General features: G+C 38.5%; 2 protein-coding genes and 1 pseudogene across 2 annotated transcripts; 2 read left to right on the plus strand and 1 right to left on the minus strand.

The window, feature by feature from the left end:
• The first annotated feature begins 1,343 nt into the window (after positions 1-1,343).
• LOC128603198 (adenylate cyclase type 10) lies at positions 1,344-12,709 on the plus strand. The gene is made up of 26 exons (XM_053617463.1): positions 1,344-1,553; positions 1,899-1,946; positions 2,033-2,071; positions 2,157-2,264; positions 2,381-2,577; positions 2,696-2,771; positions 2,853-2,935; positions 3,104-3,301; positions 3,611-3,732; positions 3,824-3,900; positions 3,999-4,128; positions 4,315-4,367; positions 4,455-4,700; positions 7,027-7,311; positions 7,871-7,913; positions 8,077-8,290; positions 8,382-8,519; positions 8,622-8,788; positions 8,910-9,057; positions 9,707-9,911; positions 10,001-10,097; positions 10,195-10,301; positions 10,656-10,773; positions 10,910-11,105; positions 11,344-11,532; positions 11,675-12,709. Exons 1-26 carry the CDS (start codon positions 1,424-1,426, stop codon positions 11,807-11,809), a joined length of 3,549 nt encoding a protein of 1,182 aa, XP_053473438.1. The 5' UTR covers positions 1,344-1,423; the 3' UTR covers positions 11,810-12,709.
• LOC128603243 (butyrophilin-like protein 1) lies at positions 12,657-14,125 on the minus strand. The gene is made up of 4 exons (XM_053617553.1): positions 13,880-14,125; positions 13,663-13,714; positions 13,248-13,571; positions 12,657-12,745 (listed from the first exon to the last, which is right to left on the minus strand). The coding sequence occupies exons 2-4, from the start codon at positions 13,676-13,678 to the stop codon at positions 12,729-12,731; spliced, it is 357 nt and encodes a 118-aa protein (XP_053473528.1). The 5' UTR covers positions 13,679-13,714; positions 13,880-14,125; the 3' UTR covers positions 12,657-12,728.
• A 2,790-nt stretch (positions 14,126-16,915) lies between these two features.
• LOC128603276 (ghrelin-like) lies at positions 16,916-18,783 on the plus strand (annotated as a pseudogene).
• Positions 18,784-19,233: the final 450 nt, after the last annotated feature.

The following is a 19,233-nucleotide window of genomic DNA, read 5'->3' on the forward strand; positions in this document are numbered from 1 at the left end:
AATCATTTTGAATTATTACTTAAGCATAATCCAATAAGCAATATTAGTTAAAAAGCAGAATCTATATGTATAATCAATAGTTAGAAGCATAATCTAAATCCATAGAACAACATTTGATAGAGTTATAGTCTGTGTGTGTATTGAGTTGGATGAACTCTGTGACTTACTGTACAATAGTTGTTCTTTCTGTACCAGCCTGTATCCTCCTCCACAGAAGCAGATAACTTATGCCTGATACCAATTAACAACTTCGAATGAGGCCTAAAAGGCGAGTGTGGATCAAGGTCAGGACACACAAGCCTGTGTGAAACCTTTTTATGAAAAAGAAGAAACCATGACCTCATGAAATCGTGTGGAGAAAAAACAACTAACTGCGCATGTGCCACAAATTTAAGATAACACATAGACGTGAATATTTAATTGTGGCAAAGAAGATTAGTCTGTTTTTAATGAGGAAAGGCAAAACCCCGCCTAAGATGGATACGCTTTGGAGGAAGGTATATAAAATGCTCTGTGTGCTTGCATAATTCGGACTCTCTGCAGACTGTCACACTTTATTGGTTTTCTATAAAGTTTATTTACTTTTTGACATCTACCAAACTTTCTGTCTCTTTGTCTTGGGCTAAAAATGTGGATTTATCCACAATTTCCTCAGCTGGAACATTTGATGTTTTCTATGTTCTATTGTGAATAAAATATGGGTTTATGATCTTTGCAAATCATTGCATTCTGTTTTTATTTACATTTTCCACAACGTCCCAGAATTTTTAGAACTGGGATTGTGTATATATATTTGACAAGATGACTGCTGATCTGCAGTTGAAATAGGATGCTTTTCAACATAAATAGATGCTACCTGAAACATCTCTTTTAAAGGAAATAGTTTGAATGAATGTTAACATATAAATCCTGCACATGTGCTATGTGGACATTTTCTGTTAGTAGGCTGTCAGCCCCCACCCTTTTTCTCTCTTTTATTACTTTTATTTTCTTTGTATGTTTGTTTGTTTAACTATGTTTGTAAAAAAAAAAAAAACAACAACTTTAAAATGAAAATAAATTAAACATATATACAAATACAAAAATATATTAAACAGAGAGGGAGTTTGTGTTAACAGTTAATAAGCATTTAATTCCTTCATGAACTTTTACATTCATATTACGTTCATTCGTTCCTCCAGTAAACTATCAGTGCGCTTCAAGGCGCCATCTAGAGGCGATTGAAGGCAAATACTGGAGCTGTGAATAAAACGGGGCTTTAAGAAAGCCGGACGCGCCTCTGGTCTGTGACGTCACAACGAGACGTGGAATATAGAATGTGTACGTGTTCAGAAATGAGCTGCTTGTTGTCTTGGAAACAGTTTGTTATTCTACAGTTACTGGTTGCATTAACCGTGAGTTTGGACGAAACGAAAATTTACACATGAATTTCGACATTATTCATATTTCACAATCAGGAACGAGTCAATCTGAGTTGTACAGGGTTTTATCATCAGAGGGAATTCGTGCTGCAGAAGTCAAGACTGGTGTTTTGCTGTACTTGAGTAGAAAAGGTCAGTGAGCTGGCCAACCTGGCTGTCCAAATGGTTACTTGGTAAAAACAAATGCTTGTTTTATGTGTAAATATCTTCTTACTATAGTACATAACTTGACTACATGAACAATGGACAATATTACAATTTGAATATAAATAGTAATTTGATATTTAGCACCGAAAAATGGCCAATAACAGGTGCTAATTTCAGTAAGTGCAGTGGATGGTAGATTATCCTATTATTTAGTTAACAGGAAAATACCACCATTTTAGACAAATTAGTTTTAGACTCTGTGTTTTTTGCACTAAATGTATTTTGCTGGAGTACTCTTGTTTTCTTATTCTTGTCATTTTTCTTTTACAGAACGCTGGCCATTGCGATGCAACCACAGGTCTGCAGAACTAGCTGCATGTAAGTTATGAATTTTTGCCCTGCACTAATTTCTCAGTACATTTTGAACTGAGCAGACTGTAATGTCTGTTTGAACTACACTACAGGTATCCATGCTGCAGGCGGTTACGTAGTGCATCACACAGGTACCTTTATTTTACTCTGGAACGTTATGTTACAAAACATATTTGAGCACGTCAGTACATCAATGTTACATAATCTTGCTTGCAGGCGACACCATTCTGGCTGAGTGGGTGGAGGAGAACGTGCAGATGAGTGACACCATATCTCATGTTCTCCAATGTGCTTTCACAACTCTGAAAGTGGAAAAACTCCGAAGTAAAGTACCTGACGATGATCTACCTATCAAAATAGGTGCTTATTTAGTTCTACATGCATAATTTAGTGTCTTTATATTTGATAGAATCTTTACATGTTTTTCTTGTTTGTGGTAGCATTATCAGCTGGGGAGTTCACCAAAATTACAATAGGAGATAAATTTTGTGCTGTCATTGGCCCGGCTGTGGAAGAGATACGATCGATTCAGGCGCGGATGCAGAATGGCGACACCATTCTGTGCCCTGAAGCATGGCGACAGTGCGACAGACAAAACCTTACTGTCAAAAATATTGAAAATAAAGAAGCTGTCAAGGTTGGTCTTAAACCTCATCTAGCAGACTTTTCTGAATTCCCTTTCCCTTCAGTTCCCTTTCCCTTCAGTTCAAAAAAAGGTTAAGTTAATGTTAATGATATAAATGTTGATACATCAGGTGCGATGCAGCACGGAACAGCAAAGTATCTCAGTGGATGACCTGCACCATTACAACACTGACATTCATATGACGAGTAAGGCACTTTTTTCACACAGCTTTTAATACGTACATTTCTATTGTTACATAAATCAATTTACATGTTTTATTTCTTTAGAAAACCCAATAACATACCTAATAACACATAAGGAGAGAGAAGCCTTCATCTGTCACTTTATGATTCAAACAGCCCATAACAAGGTGAGTACTATTTGAGACAATAATGTATCAGAATTGGTATGTTAGATGGTCGTACAGTACATATTCTTGGTCAGAGTGGACCTTGGTGTTTGCTTCGTATTCCGACTGCATTAACGCCAGAAGTGTACATGGAGAATGGGACAGAGTTATTTATTTTTCTTCCATTAGATACAAGCAAATCAGCAACGGGAAGCCCCCAATCCTGGCCTGCCAGAGATATGGCCTACCACCATCATGTTCGTGTATCTGCAATTCGTGCTGACTCAGACGGATCTGAGATTCGGTCGTCAAGAAGTCAGCGAAACTATTGCAGAGCAGATGTTCAGGTGCCGTGGGAAAATCTGCAATGTCTTCTTTTTTGAAGAGGTATGTTTTCCAGGTCTTGGTGACTTTAATATTATTATTATTATTATTATTATTATTATTAAATCTTGAGTCGGTAACAGACATTTAGCTGGGTAAACAGTTGATAGTGTTAGAGTTTAAAGTATAAATTAACATACAATCACAACCACAATTAGAGTTTTATTTTCATGACGAGATTCTTACCTAGTAATAATAAGGTCAAGTTTGATCAGCCTTCAGAGAAAACTCACACCTGCCATTTTTACCACTGTAAAGCTGAATGGGAACATCACATGCAGTCATTTCTCTGGATCTGTCGTGTGATTTCAGGGCTGTATGTTTGTGTGTGCCATTGGCTTACCTGGGGATAAGAGACAGGATAAGACTGCTCAAGCGGTGCAGGCTGCCTTCCGGATACATGAGACATGCCACCAACAAATCGACAGTGTTTCGTAAGTCACAGCATGGAGTGTTCCAAACAAACTCCTCATTATCATTTTACACACTTGGAGCATTTCGACTAGTCCTGTTTGTGTCCTATAGGAGTATCGCTATAGGCGTAGCTACAGGAAGAGTCAAGTACAAGTTTGAGCAGAGCCCTTTGAGAGAATGTTGCAGAGGTAAGGAGTGTTTTCCTACACAGCGTTACTTCAGTGTTCTCTAAACATTGATATTTTATTAACTGCCTCTATTTTAATACTGCTTCTCTCTGTGACAGTGTATGGAGAGAAAGTGCATGAGGCTGCATTGCTGTCGAGGAATAACCCAGGGATTGTGTCATGTGATGAGCCAACCCAACACTACTCCTTGCTGCCTCTTTCAACCTTTATTCCTCTAAAGTGGTCTGTGTAAGTGTATTATTGTGGCGATGTCAATCAGATGTAAATGCGTTCAGTTCTATTTTATTTTTATTTTTTTGTGCTGTTTGTATTTTTTTTATATATATGATTGAAATCATCTGAACACAATGAGTGACAACCGATACAAAAGTGGATTATTAGACAATAATCTGAGGAACTGGAACTGTATTACAGGTTTGTTCTTGAACCTGGATTGTCATCTAGTGAGATGGACAGCAGGCGATTGGGTGAGTGTTTAACTTTCATCAATGAAGCACATTCCTTTTATCTAAACAAGTCTTACCTCAGCAACGCACTTGTTATATCTTGTCTAGCTTTCGCTAACAAGCAGACAATGCTGGATGAAGAGTGGGAGGTGGTGAAATGTGCCTCTGTTATTGGACACTTCAACGATAACAACTTCAACTTTGAGCTGCTGAAGATCACGCTGCCTTGTATGAATGAACCGGAGCTCATAATCCACCTGAGATCACTGTTTAGAGCGGGCGTCTTCAAGTGTGCTTCAGAGCCCAGGAACGTCTCATCAACCAAGACCTGTTACTGCGAGAACAGCTGCAAAGGTAAGAGATCATGGGTGGCTGTGTTTTTTTTCTTTCTTTCTCAACTTTAATTGCTTGTTATTATTTTCTGTCTTTTTCTTGGATTGGCCAAAATTATTGAAGATTTGTAAGGAGGGATATAGCCAGATAGCTTTAGGTTGCAAGTCTCCATTGCTGAAACGCGTGGTTTTGTTTAGGAAACAAATACACCTGATCACTCTCAAGTTTAAGGTTGATCATTTCGATTACGTGTTTTTTTAGTTTAGACTTCTGAAAGTAAAATGTTTCGTGTGGTAAAGAAGGGGATTTGATGCATTCTTGTCCTGATAAAGAAACACAACCTCAAGGTTATAATGCTGACAGAAAGATACAGGAAGCTAACAGTCGAAAAATAGTGAAGAAAAAGTTGATGAAGGGGAAACGGTGACTAATCGTGTTGAGGTAAGTGCAGGAAGGAGAAGAAAGGAACCAAGAAGGATGTGTTGAATGAAATGGAAGGAAAAAGATGTGGGAAAACAGGATGATGTTGGTATAGATGTAGATGATGCAGGCGTGCTCTTTTCCCCTTTTCAGGGGGGATGAGGCAGTTTTTAAAATGCCAGCAACTAAGAGGAAATTTAATAGATGGGAAATGGAAGAAAAAAAATCAGTGACTACGTTTACATGGACAGGAATAATCTAATTATTGACCTTACTCTGAGTAAGATAATAATGTGATTAAGGTGTTTACATGAGTGGCTTTTAGAATACTCCTGTTTTACATGTTTTAGAGCATAATTAGATTAACAGCCCACGTCATTACGTCACAGCGCCACGCCGTCTGAAGTCCCTCCAGAATTTCACGTATCAACATACAGTTCATCTTCGTTATTTTACCGTGTACAATTTTGCATGTTTTTATTAATTTTTTTATGAACGCTTTAAGTGCGGTTAATTATTTGTCATGCTGTACGTGCTAATAGACGACTCCTTGAAGCCGTGGGCTGAGTCTCAAACGCATACTTTACGTTCAAAGAGCCTAGAGTGTGGTTAAAGTCTCAAAGTCTACAGATTGTGTACTGTTTCTTGAGGGAGCCTCTGATCAACAGAGCGTGTTTGGATTTATCTTGTGAAACATGGATTGGACAAAAATGAATAAATGCACACGTAATCACAATACAGGATCTCGTTGACATGGCTGGGTGGACATTGGATAATAGTCTAATATTAACCCAGAGACTAGGCATTCAGTCTATAGGGACAGTTGGACACTTATTGGAAATATGCTGAACTTTTTTAATTGAAGATGAAATGAGTCTTTTACACAACTGCTTAAAAGCACACTTCAGCCTAGATTCCGAGGATACTTTTCCAGGTCTAAATATCTCTCCAGATTTGCCGGATGTAGAAGTTAATTGTCCATTAGCAGTTTCAAGTGATTTAATTGACTGGACTTCAACATCAATCGGAGGCTAATCATTGTATTAAATATGTGTAAAGGAGTTAAAGAAAGAAAGTCTGATACATTTTAACACTCCTTGGAGGATTCATGTATGTGGAACTTCAAATTTTACACCAATGGAGCGTGCTCATGAAATACAAGTTTGTTGGAGGTCTGCAGTGTAGCATTTTGCCTGGTGTTATGGCCGTTAATGATTTTTATCTGTTTTAGATCATTCTGTACAAGATAAATGTGTTTTGTTTTGTGATCAAAGTCTTGTGAAAGACTGAGGCTTTTAATGAAATGTTTACCATGCTTGTTTTCATTTTTGACTTTAAATATTGCAATAGAAACAAATGAAGGGCCGTTTGATAAACTTTCTATTGGGTCAGGCAAAAATTTAAGTAGGAAACAGAAAATCAATGTTGGAAATGACTGTAATTGAGTCAATGTGATCAAACGACTTTTGTTCCATAATGGGGAATCTTTTTTTTTTTTAATTTGAAAGCATATTGACGTTTGAAGAGAGATTGTGAAAGGTTGAAGACAATATTCTGTATTTTGCCGATGCAACAGGATGAAAAGTATGGTTTTTTTTTGTGCTATTAAACTGATGTTTTACTGGTAATAATAAAGGTATTTTAAAACTCTAGTTCTCTCAACATACTTCATTGACTCATTCTTATGAAAACATGGATTATAAAAATGTATGTTTGATCAAAGATCAAACAAAAGATCATTTTTGACAGCACTGGATAACATTTATGTTTCCAAAGCATGGCACAATTTTGATCAAATAAAGAATTGTCGTTAATCCTGATCAGCAGCACGAAATCCTTGTGATTGTACTGTAATCACTTAATAACCCTAAATGTAACTCTTGTGTAATACTGAACAGTGCTGACACTTAAACTGTTTCTCTCTCAGAGTACATTTGGTTCTCAATGGATCCTGTGTGGACGTGTCGGCAGATGAGTTTCTGCAACAAGGATGTAATGGAGATAGTATATATGGATGTAAAAAAGTGTGACTGGCGATTCCGTTTGATCCACAAGTACTGGGCCCAGTTCCTGGAGGAAAAGGCCTACCGCTGCAGCAAGTGCGGCGCCAGGAGTTTCCTGTTCGGAGAGGAAGTAGCCACAGATGACAATAACGAGCAACTCCAGGAGATCTACAAGGCAATACAGCATTATGAGGTCTTTCGTAGCCAAGGTCAGAGATTGAAATCTTGACTTCCATTCCAGGGCCTAACCCATACGAACATTTATCAAAGGCTTAAACCTTCAGATTGTTTACAGTGTTGGCCAATATCACATTCTATGGTCAGAATTGAAACAGACGTCAATAGTTTAACAAGAAAGATTCTCCATCAGTTTCTCAAACTCATAACTTCCATTATATAAACATAATAATGATTTCATTATTTCAGAATGAACAAGTGATTTAATGAAGTTGTTCAAAATAGCATCTCATTTATTAATGTGGTTTCCTGTAGAATATTTAAAGATTTTCACCAATACCGACCATTTTGTTGAACCGTATCAGCCACATCAGCCAATTTTATCAGCAAGCCAATTTTCCTATTGTGAACAAGTTAATTCTTATTCAGTACCGTTAGTAGCTGCGTTAGTAGTAGTGGCTTAGTGCCGTTCTAAACATGCAAATATACTGTAGACACACACATTCAAGAACTCTATGGAGGTCTGCTTATGTTTACAAATACTCTGAGAAAAGAGTGTAGAAATTGTAAAATAAGTGTTTTTCTATGTAGGCATTCACTCTCGAAATCAGGCGTGCCCAACTGAAGGAAATGGGTGAGGATACAGTGATTGCATTCATATAGACAAAACATTTATTATAGAGATGTGATCGTGATTCAGAGCTTATGTACAGATGCTGATAAATCTGATCGATGCATTGCTGTAATGTAACCTCACCATATACAGGGAGTAACACTGCTTATGTGTATGTATGCAGTAATGATACAGAGAACTTCCTGGCCAAGGTGAAGTCAGTACTGACGGAAGCGCGTGATAGGACGACTGCAGGCAGCTGCGAGTGTGCTCAGCTAATGGAGACAGTACTCATCCCTAGAATGAGACACTGGAGGCTTGCAGGAGACGTGCCCAGGACATTTCACTACCTGCTGGAGAGTGCAGCTGCCTGTGTATATCTTCAGAATGATGATGGGGTATGTGTGTAGTCTAACTGCTTATTTACCTGTATAACTGACCCAGTTGTGATCATTACACACGACTGTGAGAAAGTGCGTCTTGTTGCAGGCGTTGGAGTATTTGACTGAGACCAAGTCCATTCTGGAAAATTTAAAAGAAGGGAAGCCTGCATTTCCGTCAGCCTATCCTGAAAACGCGCAAATCGGTGAATTTCAGCCAGCATTTATGCATCGGCTCACAGGAGAGGTATGTAAAGACTCGGGTATCCAAGACTCAAAGGCTAATCCAAAGTGCAAATATAACTTGGCAAAGACAAACAGGTCTTCATTATGTCTTAATTTCTCCCAGATTCTGTTTAAAGCAGGGAAAATTCTAGAGGCAGAGGAGAGTTTTAAGAACGCCTTGAAGATCCTGAACTGCAAACTGCCTCGCAGTTCTGTTGCACAATCCTTTAAGCTCATATACGAGAAGCTGAAGAAACTCCATTACCGGTCCAAACAGTTCCAGATCCCAGAGTATGAGTCTATTCATGTTATCATTGCACAAGAAAGGAAGACTTGTACTTGGATTTGTATTCAGACCATTCGAGGAGTGTTTGACTTTTGTGGAAGCTTTATAAGATGATTGTGTGTGTAGGAAAAGAAAGCTAGACCGTCTGCAGGAATGCATCAATTGTCTGTCTTTCCTGTGGAAAATCGATTGCATGCGTGGCCGGCTCAGGAGTGCATCGCTGGCCATCACCATGGAAATCAATCTTGCCATCCAGAGCACCGATCCGTTCAAGGTCAGTGTCAAAGTTAAATCGTAAAAATAGCGCACTTATATAGCGCTTTTATCCAAAGCGCTTTACACTGTGTCTCATTCACCCATTCACACACACACACACACACACACCAATGGTAGTAGAGCTGCCATGCAAGGCGCTAACTTGCCATCGGGAGCAACTTGGGGTTCAGTGTCTTGCCCAAGGATACTTCGGCATGTGGAGTCATGTGGGCCAGGAATCGAACCACCAACCCTACGATTAGTGGACAACCCTCTCAACCACCAGAGCCACAGCCGCCCCAAGTTCAACAGAATTAAGACATGCGGACATGAGTCTGATTTTAATTATGATTCCTCAGATTTATCACAGAAAAGGAAATCAGAGAAAGGTGAATTAGAGTAGAGAAAGAGTCTTATTAAAAGTGGGACCAATCATATTTAATGGAGGACATGTTTTTTGTAATATTTGCTTTTAGTTAACTTCAGTCCCTTATTATACCTTTTAATGTATGAACCTAGATTTTTAAACACAGATCCCAGACAGCCATGATCTTTTCAAGATTTGTGCTTTCCTTCAGGTTTGTTAAAGTCCTGTGGACATTCATGACTAGATTGTGATGCCCATGACACGGACAAGAATAACAAGTCGTGTGATTGTGTATCTGCAGATCCTCTACTCCGCCATCGACTATCTCCAGTACAGTCAGTTTATAGGCGAGAAGAGCGAGTGCAAGCGTCTCGAAGCCTTCCTGTGCAGGACTTGTGCCGGCCTGTCAGACCACCCTGAGGGACGGAGGCTGATCAGCCACTTGACTCGAACCCTTGCCGTCGTTAAAATGTGCACAGGGGACCTGGAGCAGTCCATCGAGTGCAGTAAGTAGGCGTGTCCTTCTTAAAGGCTGAGTTTCCTAATGTGCATATGAAAGAACAAGACTAAGTTTGTGGTGGTATGCGTTCGACAGCTATTCGAGCTCAGCAGCTGGGTGAAGTCCAGAACAGACCCGGTTTGGACATGAGGACCACAGCTGCATTACATCTGCCTCTGCTCCTCACTGACAGGTGGGTATGGGTTGGTGTTGCTTCAGTTATTGCTTGAAACAATTATACCTGATGATGCAGAACATGTGACTGTGTGTGTATGTCTCAATGTGTACAGATACAGCAAGAGTGTGCAGCAGATCCAGACTCTGAGCAGAGAAATGTCAAGCAGTATAGATAAGGGCTGGTTTTATGCTGCCTGCATGAACTTCTTGCTGTATGCTGGTATGCATCTGTCAGTCATGGGAAGATCCATGATTATTACTTCTGTTACACGTGAACCGCGATGGGCAAAAATACGTAATGGAGCAAAATAAAATCTATATATTACATTTTGTAATAGAAAAATTAGATCAGTATTTTTCCATTCTACAATCTTCAAGTACGAATTTTAGAAATACTGTTTTGTAATTTAAATACATATTTCAGACCCATGTATCAAAAGTACTGCCCATCCCTGTCCATGGTCAAATCTACTTTTAGCTGTTAGTTATGTTTATGGATAAACATTAAACCGACCTGAAAATAATGATCTGAAAAATGGTCCAACATGAACAGTTTTGTCCTTGTTCGGTTCAGGATTTGTATTCAGACCATTCGAGGAGTGTTTGGCTTTTGTGGAAGAATCTCGGTCAGATGCTAACCTAGAAGCTGATAAGAGTCTGATGCTGCATCTTTACTCTGCAGTGGCTCTGTGGTGAGAAGTTGCTCTCGGTCACATAGACTAACTTTACTATATGTGACTCTCAGTCATTTAAGAGCATTCAGGATTGGCGTAAGACCAAAATACTGTTTCTGTAAGTGTGTGTGTATGTGTGTGTGTGTGTGTTCAGGTATGCACGGCTGGAAAACTGGGAGATGTTTGCAGTCTTCTTTGATAATGCGTATAAAGTGTACACTCGGATTCCAACCTCCATTGAGGCCATGAGTGGTGGGGTCATTCTCCTGGAGTGCAGTATCCTACTCTTCAGGAAAGAACTGACTGATTGGAACCATCAAAGAAGGATTACCCTTAAAAAATCACAAAAGGTTTTTTTTAAAAGCTTTAATTCAGATTTTTTTAAATGAGCAGAACTGAAGCAAAAACAGATAATACACTTTTAATGTGAACCTGTATGGAGAGTTTTTTCCAAACTTGGTCCATATGTGATAAAGAACTACTGTGTATAAGTGTAATTTTTCACGTTATAGCTACCACACTACATAAACATAAACATTTCCCCAACTGCTATATTCATGATGTAACATGCTGTATTTTCTCACACAGCTCTTTACAGACTTCACACAACGTTTTGGAAAAAGTCACATCTTCGCCCCGCGTGTGTTGCACCTGAATGCTTACCTGCACCAGCTGACTGGAAGGGAAACACTAGCGCAGGACCTCTTCAAGGAAGCTCTGGTGCTGTGTGAGGAACAGGGCAACCTTTTAGAACAGAACTGGATCAGGCAGAGCCAGGTACACAAGCTCAAACATGAATATCCTCACGCTGTCCACCAACTTCCTTTTACCATTACCCAAGAAAAATGCCTGAAAACTGACTGTCATAGAGTCTTAGTGAATTTATATTCTTTAGTGAATTTGGTCTCCTCTCTCGTAGGTTGACTGCTCTGGTGCATGCAGCCACACTCCAGCAGAGTGGTCTACAGCTGTTCTGAGCATGCCCAGATGGGACAAAGCAGCAAAACTCCAGCCTGAGGAGCTGCTTAACTATCCCTTAACTATCTCTAACTAACTTCCACTTGAGAGGTTACACGGCGTTCCCATATTTTGTAAAAACTTGCAGGTAGTCAAATGTGACATGAAAATACAAATTGGACATAAAACAGTGAAACCGAACCCAAATCTGTGTCTGTCATTATGAAATATATGGCGTGATCTGCAACACGTTTAATCATGAAACACTAAAAGACAACCGGAATAACGTGCAAACAAAAGAGAAGGATGTATGTATGTTTAGTTACCGTCTTACTGTGTGGCCACATCATCTGTCATCATGCAGCATCAACACATCACCATCACAGAAAAGTGTTTATACTCACCTGATCCTGCCCCCTGTGAAAGTAAATAATACAGTGTGAAGATTTTATGCATGAAGTCAAATGTGAATTGTTCCATGTGAAAATGTGAAAGTAACTGTTACTCTGGTTAAAACACAGCTGATGTGTGTCTTAATAAAAAAGAGGAAAACTAGACAACAATCAGTCATCACACACAGTAAATCTGCAGAATGTAGCATTGTGCTAATATACCGCTAGTTCCCCTTAAGGAACAGAAATATCTTGTGATTTATTGGAAAATACTATTTTCTGATAAACGCATGTATTTACCAATATATAGTATGTCAGTATATGTGCACTTCCCCCTGTGTATTTTAAATCTACAGTTCAATATTTAGGAGTCACACCTTATGAAAATAACCCAAAAAGGTGAAATGGTTCTTGGATATTCGCACAAAAGACCCGTGTTTAATCCAGAGGAATCCTGGGAAATTTGGTGATTTTATTGCTGTATGATTTTGAATAAGATTCTGATGGAGTCTGGCAGTGGTGTCTGAAAATGCTTTTTCTCTTTCTATTTCATCCCTGGATTCAAATGTAATATATGTGATAAGTTTATAAAATATCAGCCGCTACCATTAGTGTGAAGTCGAGTTATTTACTTACCAGTACTGAAGGTGTCATGTAAAACAACAGAGAGAAATGTAATGTTAGATAAAATACAGAGAGAAACACTTATGGTTTACAGTCAGAATCGCTGCTAAACAATCTTCACTCTGTGCTTTCAGTACAAAGATGTTCAGCTACAATTTTAATATTTTTATCAAACATAACAACAGATAATTTCCTCTCTGATGGAGAAATGTCTCTGATTGTTTCAGTTTAAACTGATATCGAGCCCATCTCTGATTAGTAGATAAACAAACTTAATGAAATGATGAATCACGATTTAATTCATATTTGTACAAGCTGCTGCGTTTAGGCCCTTGTGCAGGTGTGTAGCAGAGTGAAAAACAGACGTACTGTTTATTCAACTAAAATGAACTTCACTCCACATTAGCACCCTGTATACTGAACCTCATACTGAATACTGACTGTGTGTTTCATGTACTGAGATGAGAAGCACAGATGATGATGTTGAGTTTATGCAGTGTGGAGATCAGGAACACTTACCTCTCATCTCTACTGTAATCTCCTCTGTTCTGTCTCCATCAGTGACCTGACACAGGTAATGTCCTTCATCTGACCCTCTACAGTCTCTCAGCTGTAAGGAGACGTTTCCTCTCTCCATCTCCTGAGTGAACAGACTCACTCTGCCCTCGTAACCTCTCCCCTCTGTCACATGTCCATTCTTATAGACACAAACACAGCGTGTCTCCTTAAACCACCGGATCTCCATGTTAACAGCACTGATTTCAGGAGACAGACGACACGAGGGAGTGACAGCAGAGCATTTATACTCCTCTGTACCCCTGGGACCGATGAGTTTAAACTCATCTGTGTAGGAAAACACACACACACACACACACAATTAATTTACTCCAAAATAAATAATATTAACACATATATTTCTGGAAATGTAACTTACTGTGTGCAGCCGCCATCTTTATCTCTTTCTGTAGGTTCAAACTAATAAAATCCTAAACACACACAGGAAGAGAGAGTCATCCTTTTACACAACTTACCTCACACTAATACATGGTTAGAAAGCACAATTCCACAGTGTATTCTGGAGGATCAGTTTAACAGGTTACTGAGTCGTTGGTGACTAACATGTACGTTAGCATGATGCTAACTCCGCTTACCTTTTCGGTTCCTCAGATATAAACAAATCTGCTGCTTTAGCTGAAGTGTGTCCACATTTCAGAGCGGCTCATATTCAGTATTTTGACCTCATTACAGTTTAAACACCGTGTGTAAAATCTCCCCCCTGTCTACACGCACAAATATATTCCTCCTGTTTTAGTCTGTTACAGCCGGAAGTGTAATGACTACTTTCACTTTCACCTTCATTACAGAGAACTGAGAGAGAGCTCCGCCCCTTCACCTCTGATAACCCCGCCCCCTGTGCTCAGCATTATTAGCTTATTATTATACATGTATGTCCTGTACAACAACAACAACAACAACAACAACAACAACAATAATAATAATAATAATAATAATAATAATAAATATTTCCCCAGGGTTAACCAAAGTTAATACCTTAAGAAACTACTTAATTCTAAGTCCAGATTCTCAGCTAGCTACATATTGGACCCTGGTATCACATTTATAAATTTAGGATTCATGTCTTTTTCTTCATCATTATGCTGTCTGTCAGTCTTTTTTTATATATATATTTGTATCATCTATCTATCTATTTATCTCTCATCATTTAATTATTTATGTATCTATCTAGTCATCCATCTATATCCAGATATTTGACATTAACATTTAAATGATTTTTTCCCCATTTAACATGTACAGAATGAGTCTCCACTGTCCGCTCTTTGAGGTAAAGCTGTTTCTTTAACTTTCCTCCACGGCTGTTGTTCTGCTCTGTACATGTGCACATGCTGCCCCCTTGTGGACGATCTAAGTGAAGTCAGCTTTACCTTGTCATAGTTGTGTATTACGAGTCGTCCAGCGGTTATTTATTATTTCTTTAAGACTGAGAGAAGTTCTTCTATATTATTTTATCGGAGCAGTTGGGTATTGCCTTTTTCTACGTTTTATTTTTATTTTTGCCTCCTGCACCACCTGAAACCTACGACTACGAAAGAAAGGAGAAATAAAGAGAAACGTGATTTATATTTTTTTTGTGTTTTGTATTTTTGATGTAAAAGTCTGTTGATGCTGACAACAAGACGACCTCTGTTCGAGTCCCACCTCACACAACTATTACATTATGAATTAAATTTGAATTAAATGTTGAAATAACTAATAGTTGCTGCTGTTAAAATGAGTAAATAATTCATCACCACAGTTCACTTCTGTGTAGTTGGATAATGATACTGGTGATTTAATTCAATGTGTGATGTGGCTTTTCTCTGTGTATGTACTGTTATGAATATGTCTTTTTACAAAATGTCTTTTACTGGATCAATGTTATTGTAGTCTTTTATTCTGTGGGATTTCTCTATGTACTGCTCCCTATACTGTATTTATTTATTTATTTATTTATTTATTTATTTATTTATTTTAAATCATGTATTTTACTGTATTAATGTTACTGTTTTATTTTTCATTCTATTGTATTTTTGTGATTTGAGTTATTAGAAATCCTCATTAATGTCACGAATGATTACTCTATTACTTATTATTTAAAGATTTGTGCTAAGATGCTTTAAGGTGGTGTGAAAAAATAAAGAGATTATAAAATGTTTTACCACACAGACTCACAGAGTGATTACTGAAGCAAAAGTGTGATATAAATCAGTGATCAGTCGCTGTATATAAACAATAGAATTGTGTTTTTTTTTTTTGTGCGATGCAGCACGGAACAGCAAAGTATCTCAGTGGATGACCTGCACCATTACAACACTGACATTCATATGATGAGTAAGGCACTTTTTTCACACAGCTTTTAATATGTACATTTCTATTGTTACATAAATCAATTTACATGTTTTTATTTCTTTAGAAAACCCAATAACATACCTAATAACACATAAGGAGAGAGAAGCCTTCATCCATCGCTTTATGATTCAAACAGCCTGCAACAAGGTGAGTACTATTTGAGACAATAATGTATCAGAATTAGTATGTTAGATGGTCGTACAGTACATATTCTTGGTCAGAGTGGACCTTGGTGTTTGCTTCGTGTTCCGACTGCACTAACGCCAGAAGTGTACATGGAGAATGGGACGGAGTTATTTATTTTTCTTCCATTAGATACAAGTAAATCAGCAACAGGAAGCCCCCAATCCTGACCTGCCAGAGGTATGGCCTACCACCATCATGTTTGTGTATCCGCAATTCGTGCTGACTCAGACGGATCTGAGATTCGGTCGTCAAGAAGTCAGCGAAACTATTGCAGAGCAGATGTTCAGGTGCCGTGGGAAAATCTGCAATGTCTTTTCTTTTTTGAAGAGGTTGGGATTCTCTAAAATGTTTGTTTTTCTACACACTCATCTTCTCGCTTTAGTCTCAGAGATGATCAGCTTCAGCATATGTAAGAGGCGTGAGTGGATCAGACTTACTCATAACGCCGTCCTGACAGTACCTGCCTCTAGGTAACACATCAAGCTTACAAAAGTGTGAGTGTGTGTGTGTGTGTGTGTGTGATTTTATTCAGTATATAAAATTCAGTATAGTACACAATATTTCAGGAGAAACAGAAATATATAGCAGATCTAGTAAGGTCAGTTCAGTGTGCTACAATCTGTGTAGATAGTTCTAGGTTCTTGTGCCGTATATATGTGTACACTGATATATATTTTCAGTGGTCGTGAGGTTAGATGTGAGGACTGAAATCTGATATTTATCAACAGCTCGACCGTGAAACTATTAGTGTTGAGTAATGTATTATATCACAACGTCTCATTGATGATCATAATAACAATGAAGTGGAGCAAATTATTACTTACACACACACACACACACACTTTAAGTCAGATGTACAGCTGGATCCATGGTTTGTCTGTATGGGGTCTGTATGTATTAGAACAATGAAGTGCCTGATGCACTTGTAGCTTATTTTGAATTACCTAAATGGTTCTTATCCATGATCCTCAGATGATTTAAAAAAAAAAAAAAAAAAAAAAACTTTATTAAACGCTGCTGGTTTTCTGCCCCGTTTACTCCAGATCCTGAGTGAGAGAGAGAGAGAGAGAGAGAGAGAGAGAGAGATGCTCACCATGCTGGGTCACGGTCGTGTTGGTCACATGATGTTGCTCCTCTGTGCTTTTTCTTTGTGAGCTGAAACTGTGATGTGGGGCTCCAGCTTCTTCAGTCCAACCCAAAAACCACAGGTGTGTGTGTGTGTGTGTGTAGACATGCTTTTATGTTTTGCTAGGGACCAGATGTCCCCACAACAGTAATAGTAACAGATAGTAATATCTTACAGTTTTGATATTGTGGGGACATTTGGCTGGTCCCCGAAAACTGAGAAAAACTGTCACTTTTATTTAAAAAACAAAAAAACAGGTTTTCTTTTGGTTAGTGGAATTAAGGTTAGTGTTAGATTCAATTACAGAATCAGTTAAAGTCAGTGACAGGTCCTCATAAGGACAGAAAGACAAACAGCTGAACACTTGTTTGTGTGTTTATATCAGCACTTCTATTTACAGATGATAAAGTGTTTCAGTCAGTAGGGATGTGTATGTGTGCGTGTGTGTCTGTTTAGAATCGTGGAGACTGAAAGCCACCTCGGATGGGATGGAGGACTGCAGCTGAACTCGAGGCTCCTCTTTCTTCCAAGGAGAAGATCATGGTATGCGAACGTTCAGGCGAGAAATAAAAGGAAGAAGTAAATAAATGACGTTCTGCTTACTTCAGTGCTGCTCAAACCCTCAACCTAATAAAAACACTGCACGTGTAAACGTTTAAATCCAACATTTTATTCATCAATTAACCTTCAGTTCAGCCAATAAAATACACATGCACATCCACTACAGTGAGATAAAGTCAGCTTGAGAATGTGATGTGAGTTAAGAAGCGTCTACAAAGTGACACGTTTGAAGAAGATGAAGAGATCAGTGCCGTGTGAACTGGATGATAGTAATGATGCACCTCTGAGAACCTCTGAACTTTGGATGTAGTGTTAAATAATTACTCTTTACAACCACGGTGAGCAGAAAAGCAGCTCAAAATGAATTTTTTTTTTTAAACGTCTTGAAAATTTCAATATCTTTTGAATTGTATGACAGAACACTGAACTCCTCCTGTAAAGGGTGACATTACATGAGAATTATGATGCTTAATATCATAAGTATTACATTAGCGTTCATCAAAGTTGAATGAACGAATTAACTATGGTACATAGAGAGCTACAGCTGCGTGCAAAAGTTTGCACCCCCATGGTTTTTGAATGGATAAAAGGAAAACCGTATCTCTGCGTTATAAACATGTACATCTGAATACAGATACAAATACGAGGCCACTATTAGAAAGGTTCACAGGACATCTAGAGACGTGCATCTGGACTGGGATCCTGACAAATAAGTCACGCATGCGTGAGCGAGAGGTCAGATATGGATCTTTCGGGACAAACAAACAGCGCCTTCAGAGCTGTGTGAAGTATTTACTTTTAAAAAAAGAACTAAACTATAATTGATTATAAAATATCACGAGCATCTCGAGCGGAGACCAGAATTCTCAGGCCATGCGGACATTTGCGTTTCTTCCCCTGGGTTTAACCTTGTGAACTGATCAGTGGGAATTGTCCTTACAGCTGTGCAGGTGTCCTTACGCACCGTTCCAGCTGGCCGGGTCTCTCAGTGACACAGAATACGAGGATTATGGTCCTGTGCTACAGAGGATGTTACTGGATGTCCTGGGTGATCCACCAACCAGCGTGCGTGGGTTCTGATCTCTCCCTCACACATATACTCATAAGAAGTCATACTGACACAGTGAAGTCACACTTCCTTGTTTTTCCATTTGTTTCAGATGGCACAAACTAACAGCATTTGAACTTAAATGATTCCTGATTCATAACCTCTCAAATGATTAAAAGAAACTGTGAAATGTGAATAAAATGACAATATAGCAATCTTGTCAGTGTTCAGAGTTTCTTACTGTTCACAACAAGTTTATGTGTACACAAAAAAAGAAATGAAAAAAAAGGATTTTTCTGTCCTGCATTAGGTGTCCATGTTTAGGGTTGCCAGGTTCTGTATTCACTCCCCCAAAAACACAGAGGGAAAACAACAACAGACCTTTTTAAAAACCTTAAATGAAGAAACTAGCTAGATCCATCCCTAAGCATCCCTTCTAAAGCCAATGTTGTAAATCTGGAATGCGAGCAAATCCAAATCTAACTCAAAAGTAACTCAAAAATAACTCGCCTATAATTAATCTACAATTTGAACAATTTTAATTTAAAAAAAACGTTGAATTATTGAGTAAAACATTCTCACTTTAAAAAAGCTCTATGGCTTCATTAACCAGCCAAAACATTACCATACACAGGTTATTAAGTTTAAAGGTGGAGGAGGAGGGGTTTACAGGCCGT

The sequence above is a fragment of the Ictalurus furcatus genome, chromosome 28 (genome assembly GCF_023375685.1).
Source record: "Ictalurus furcatus strain D&B chromosome 28, Billie_1.0, whole genome shotgun sequence".
Taxonomy (NCBI): domain Eukaryota; kingdom Metazoa; phylum Chordata; class Actinopteri; order Siluriformes; family Ictaluridae; genus Ictalurus; species Ictalurus furcatus.

Excerpts from the sequence above, each read along its gene's own strand:
- LOC128603198 (XM_053617463.1), top strand. The coding sequence starts at position 1,424 with ATGAATTTCGACATTATTCATATTTCACAATCAGGAACGAGTCAATCT. Across the intron at positions 7,914-8,076 it reads TGCCCAACTGAAGGAAATGG|TAATGATACAGAGAACTTCC; the intron begins GTGAGGATACAG and ends GTATGTATGCAG. Across the intron at positions 9,912-10,000 it reads GGAGCAGTCCATCGAGTGCA|CTATTCGAGCTCAGCAGCTG; the intron begins GTAAGTAGGCGT and ends TGCGTTCGACAG.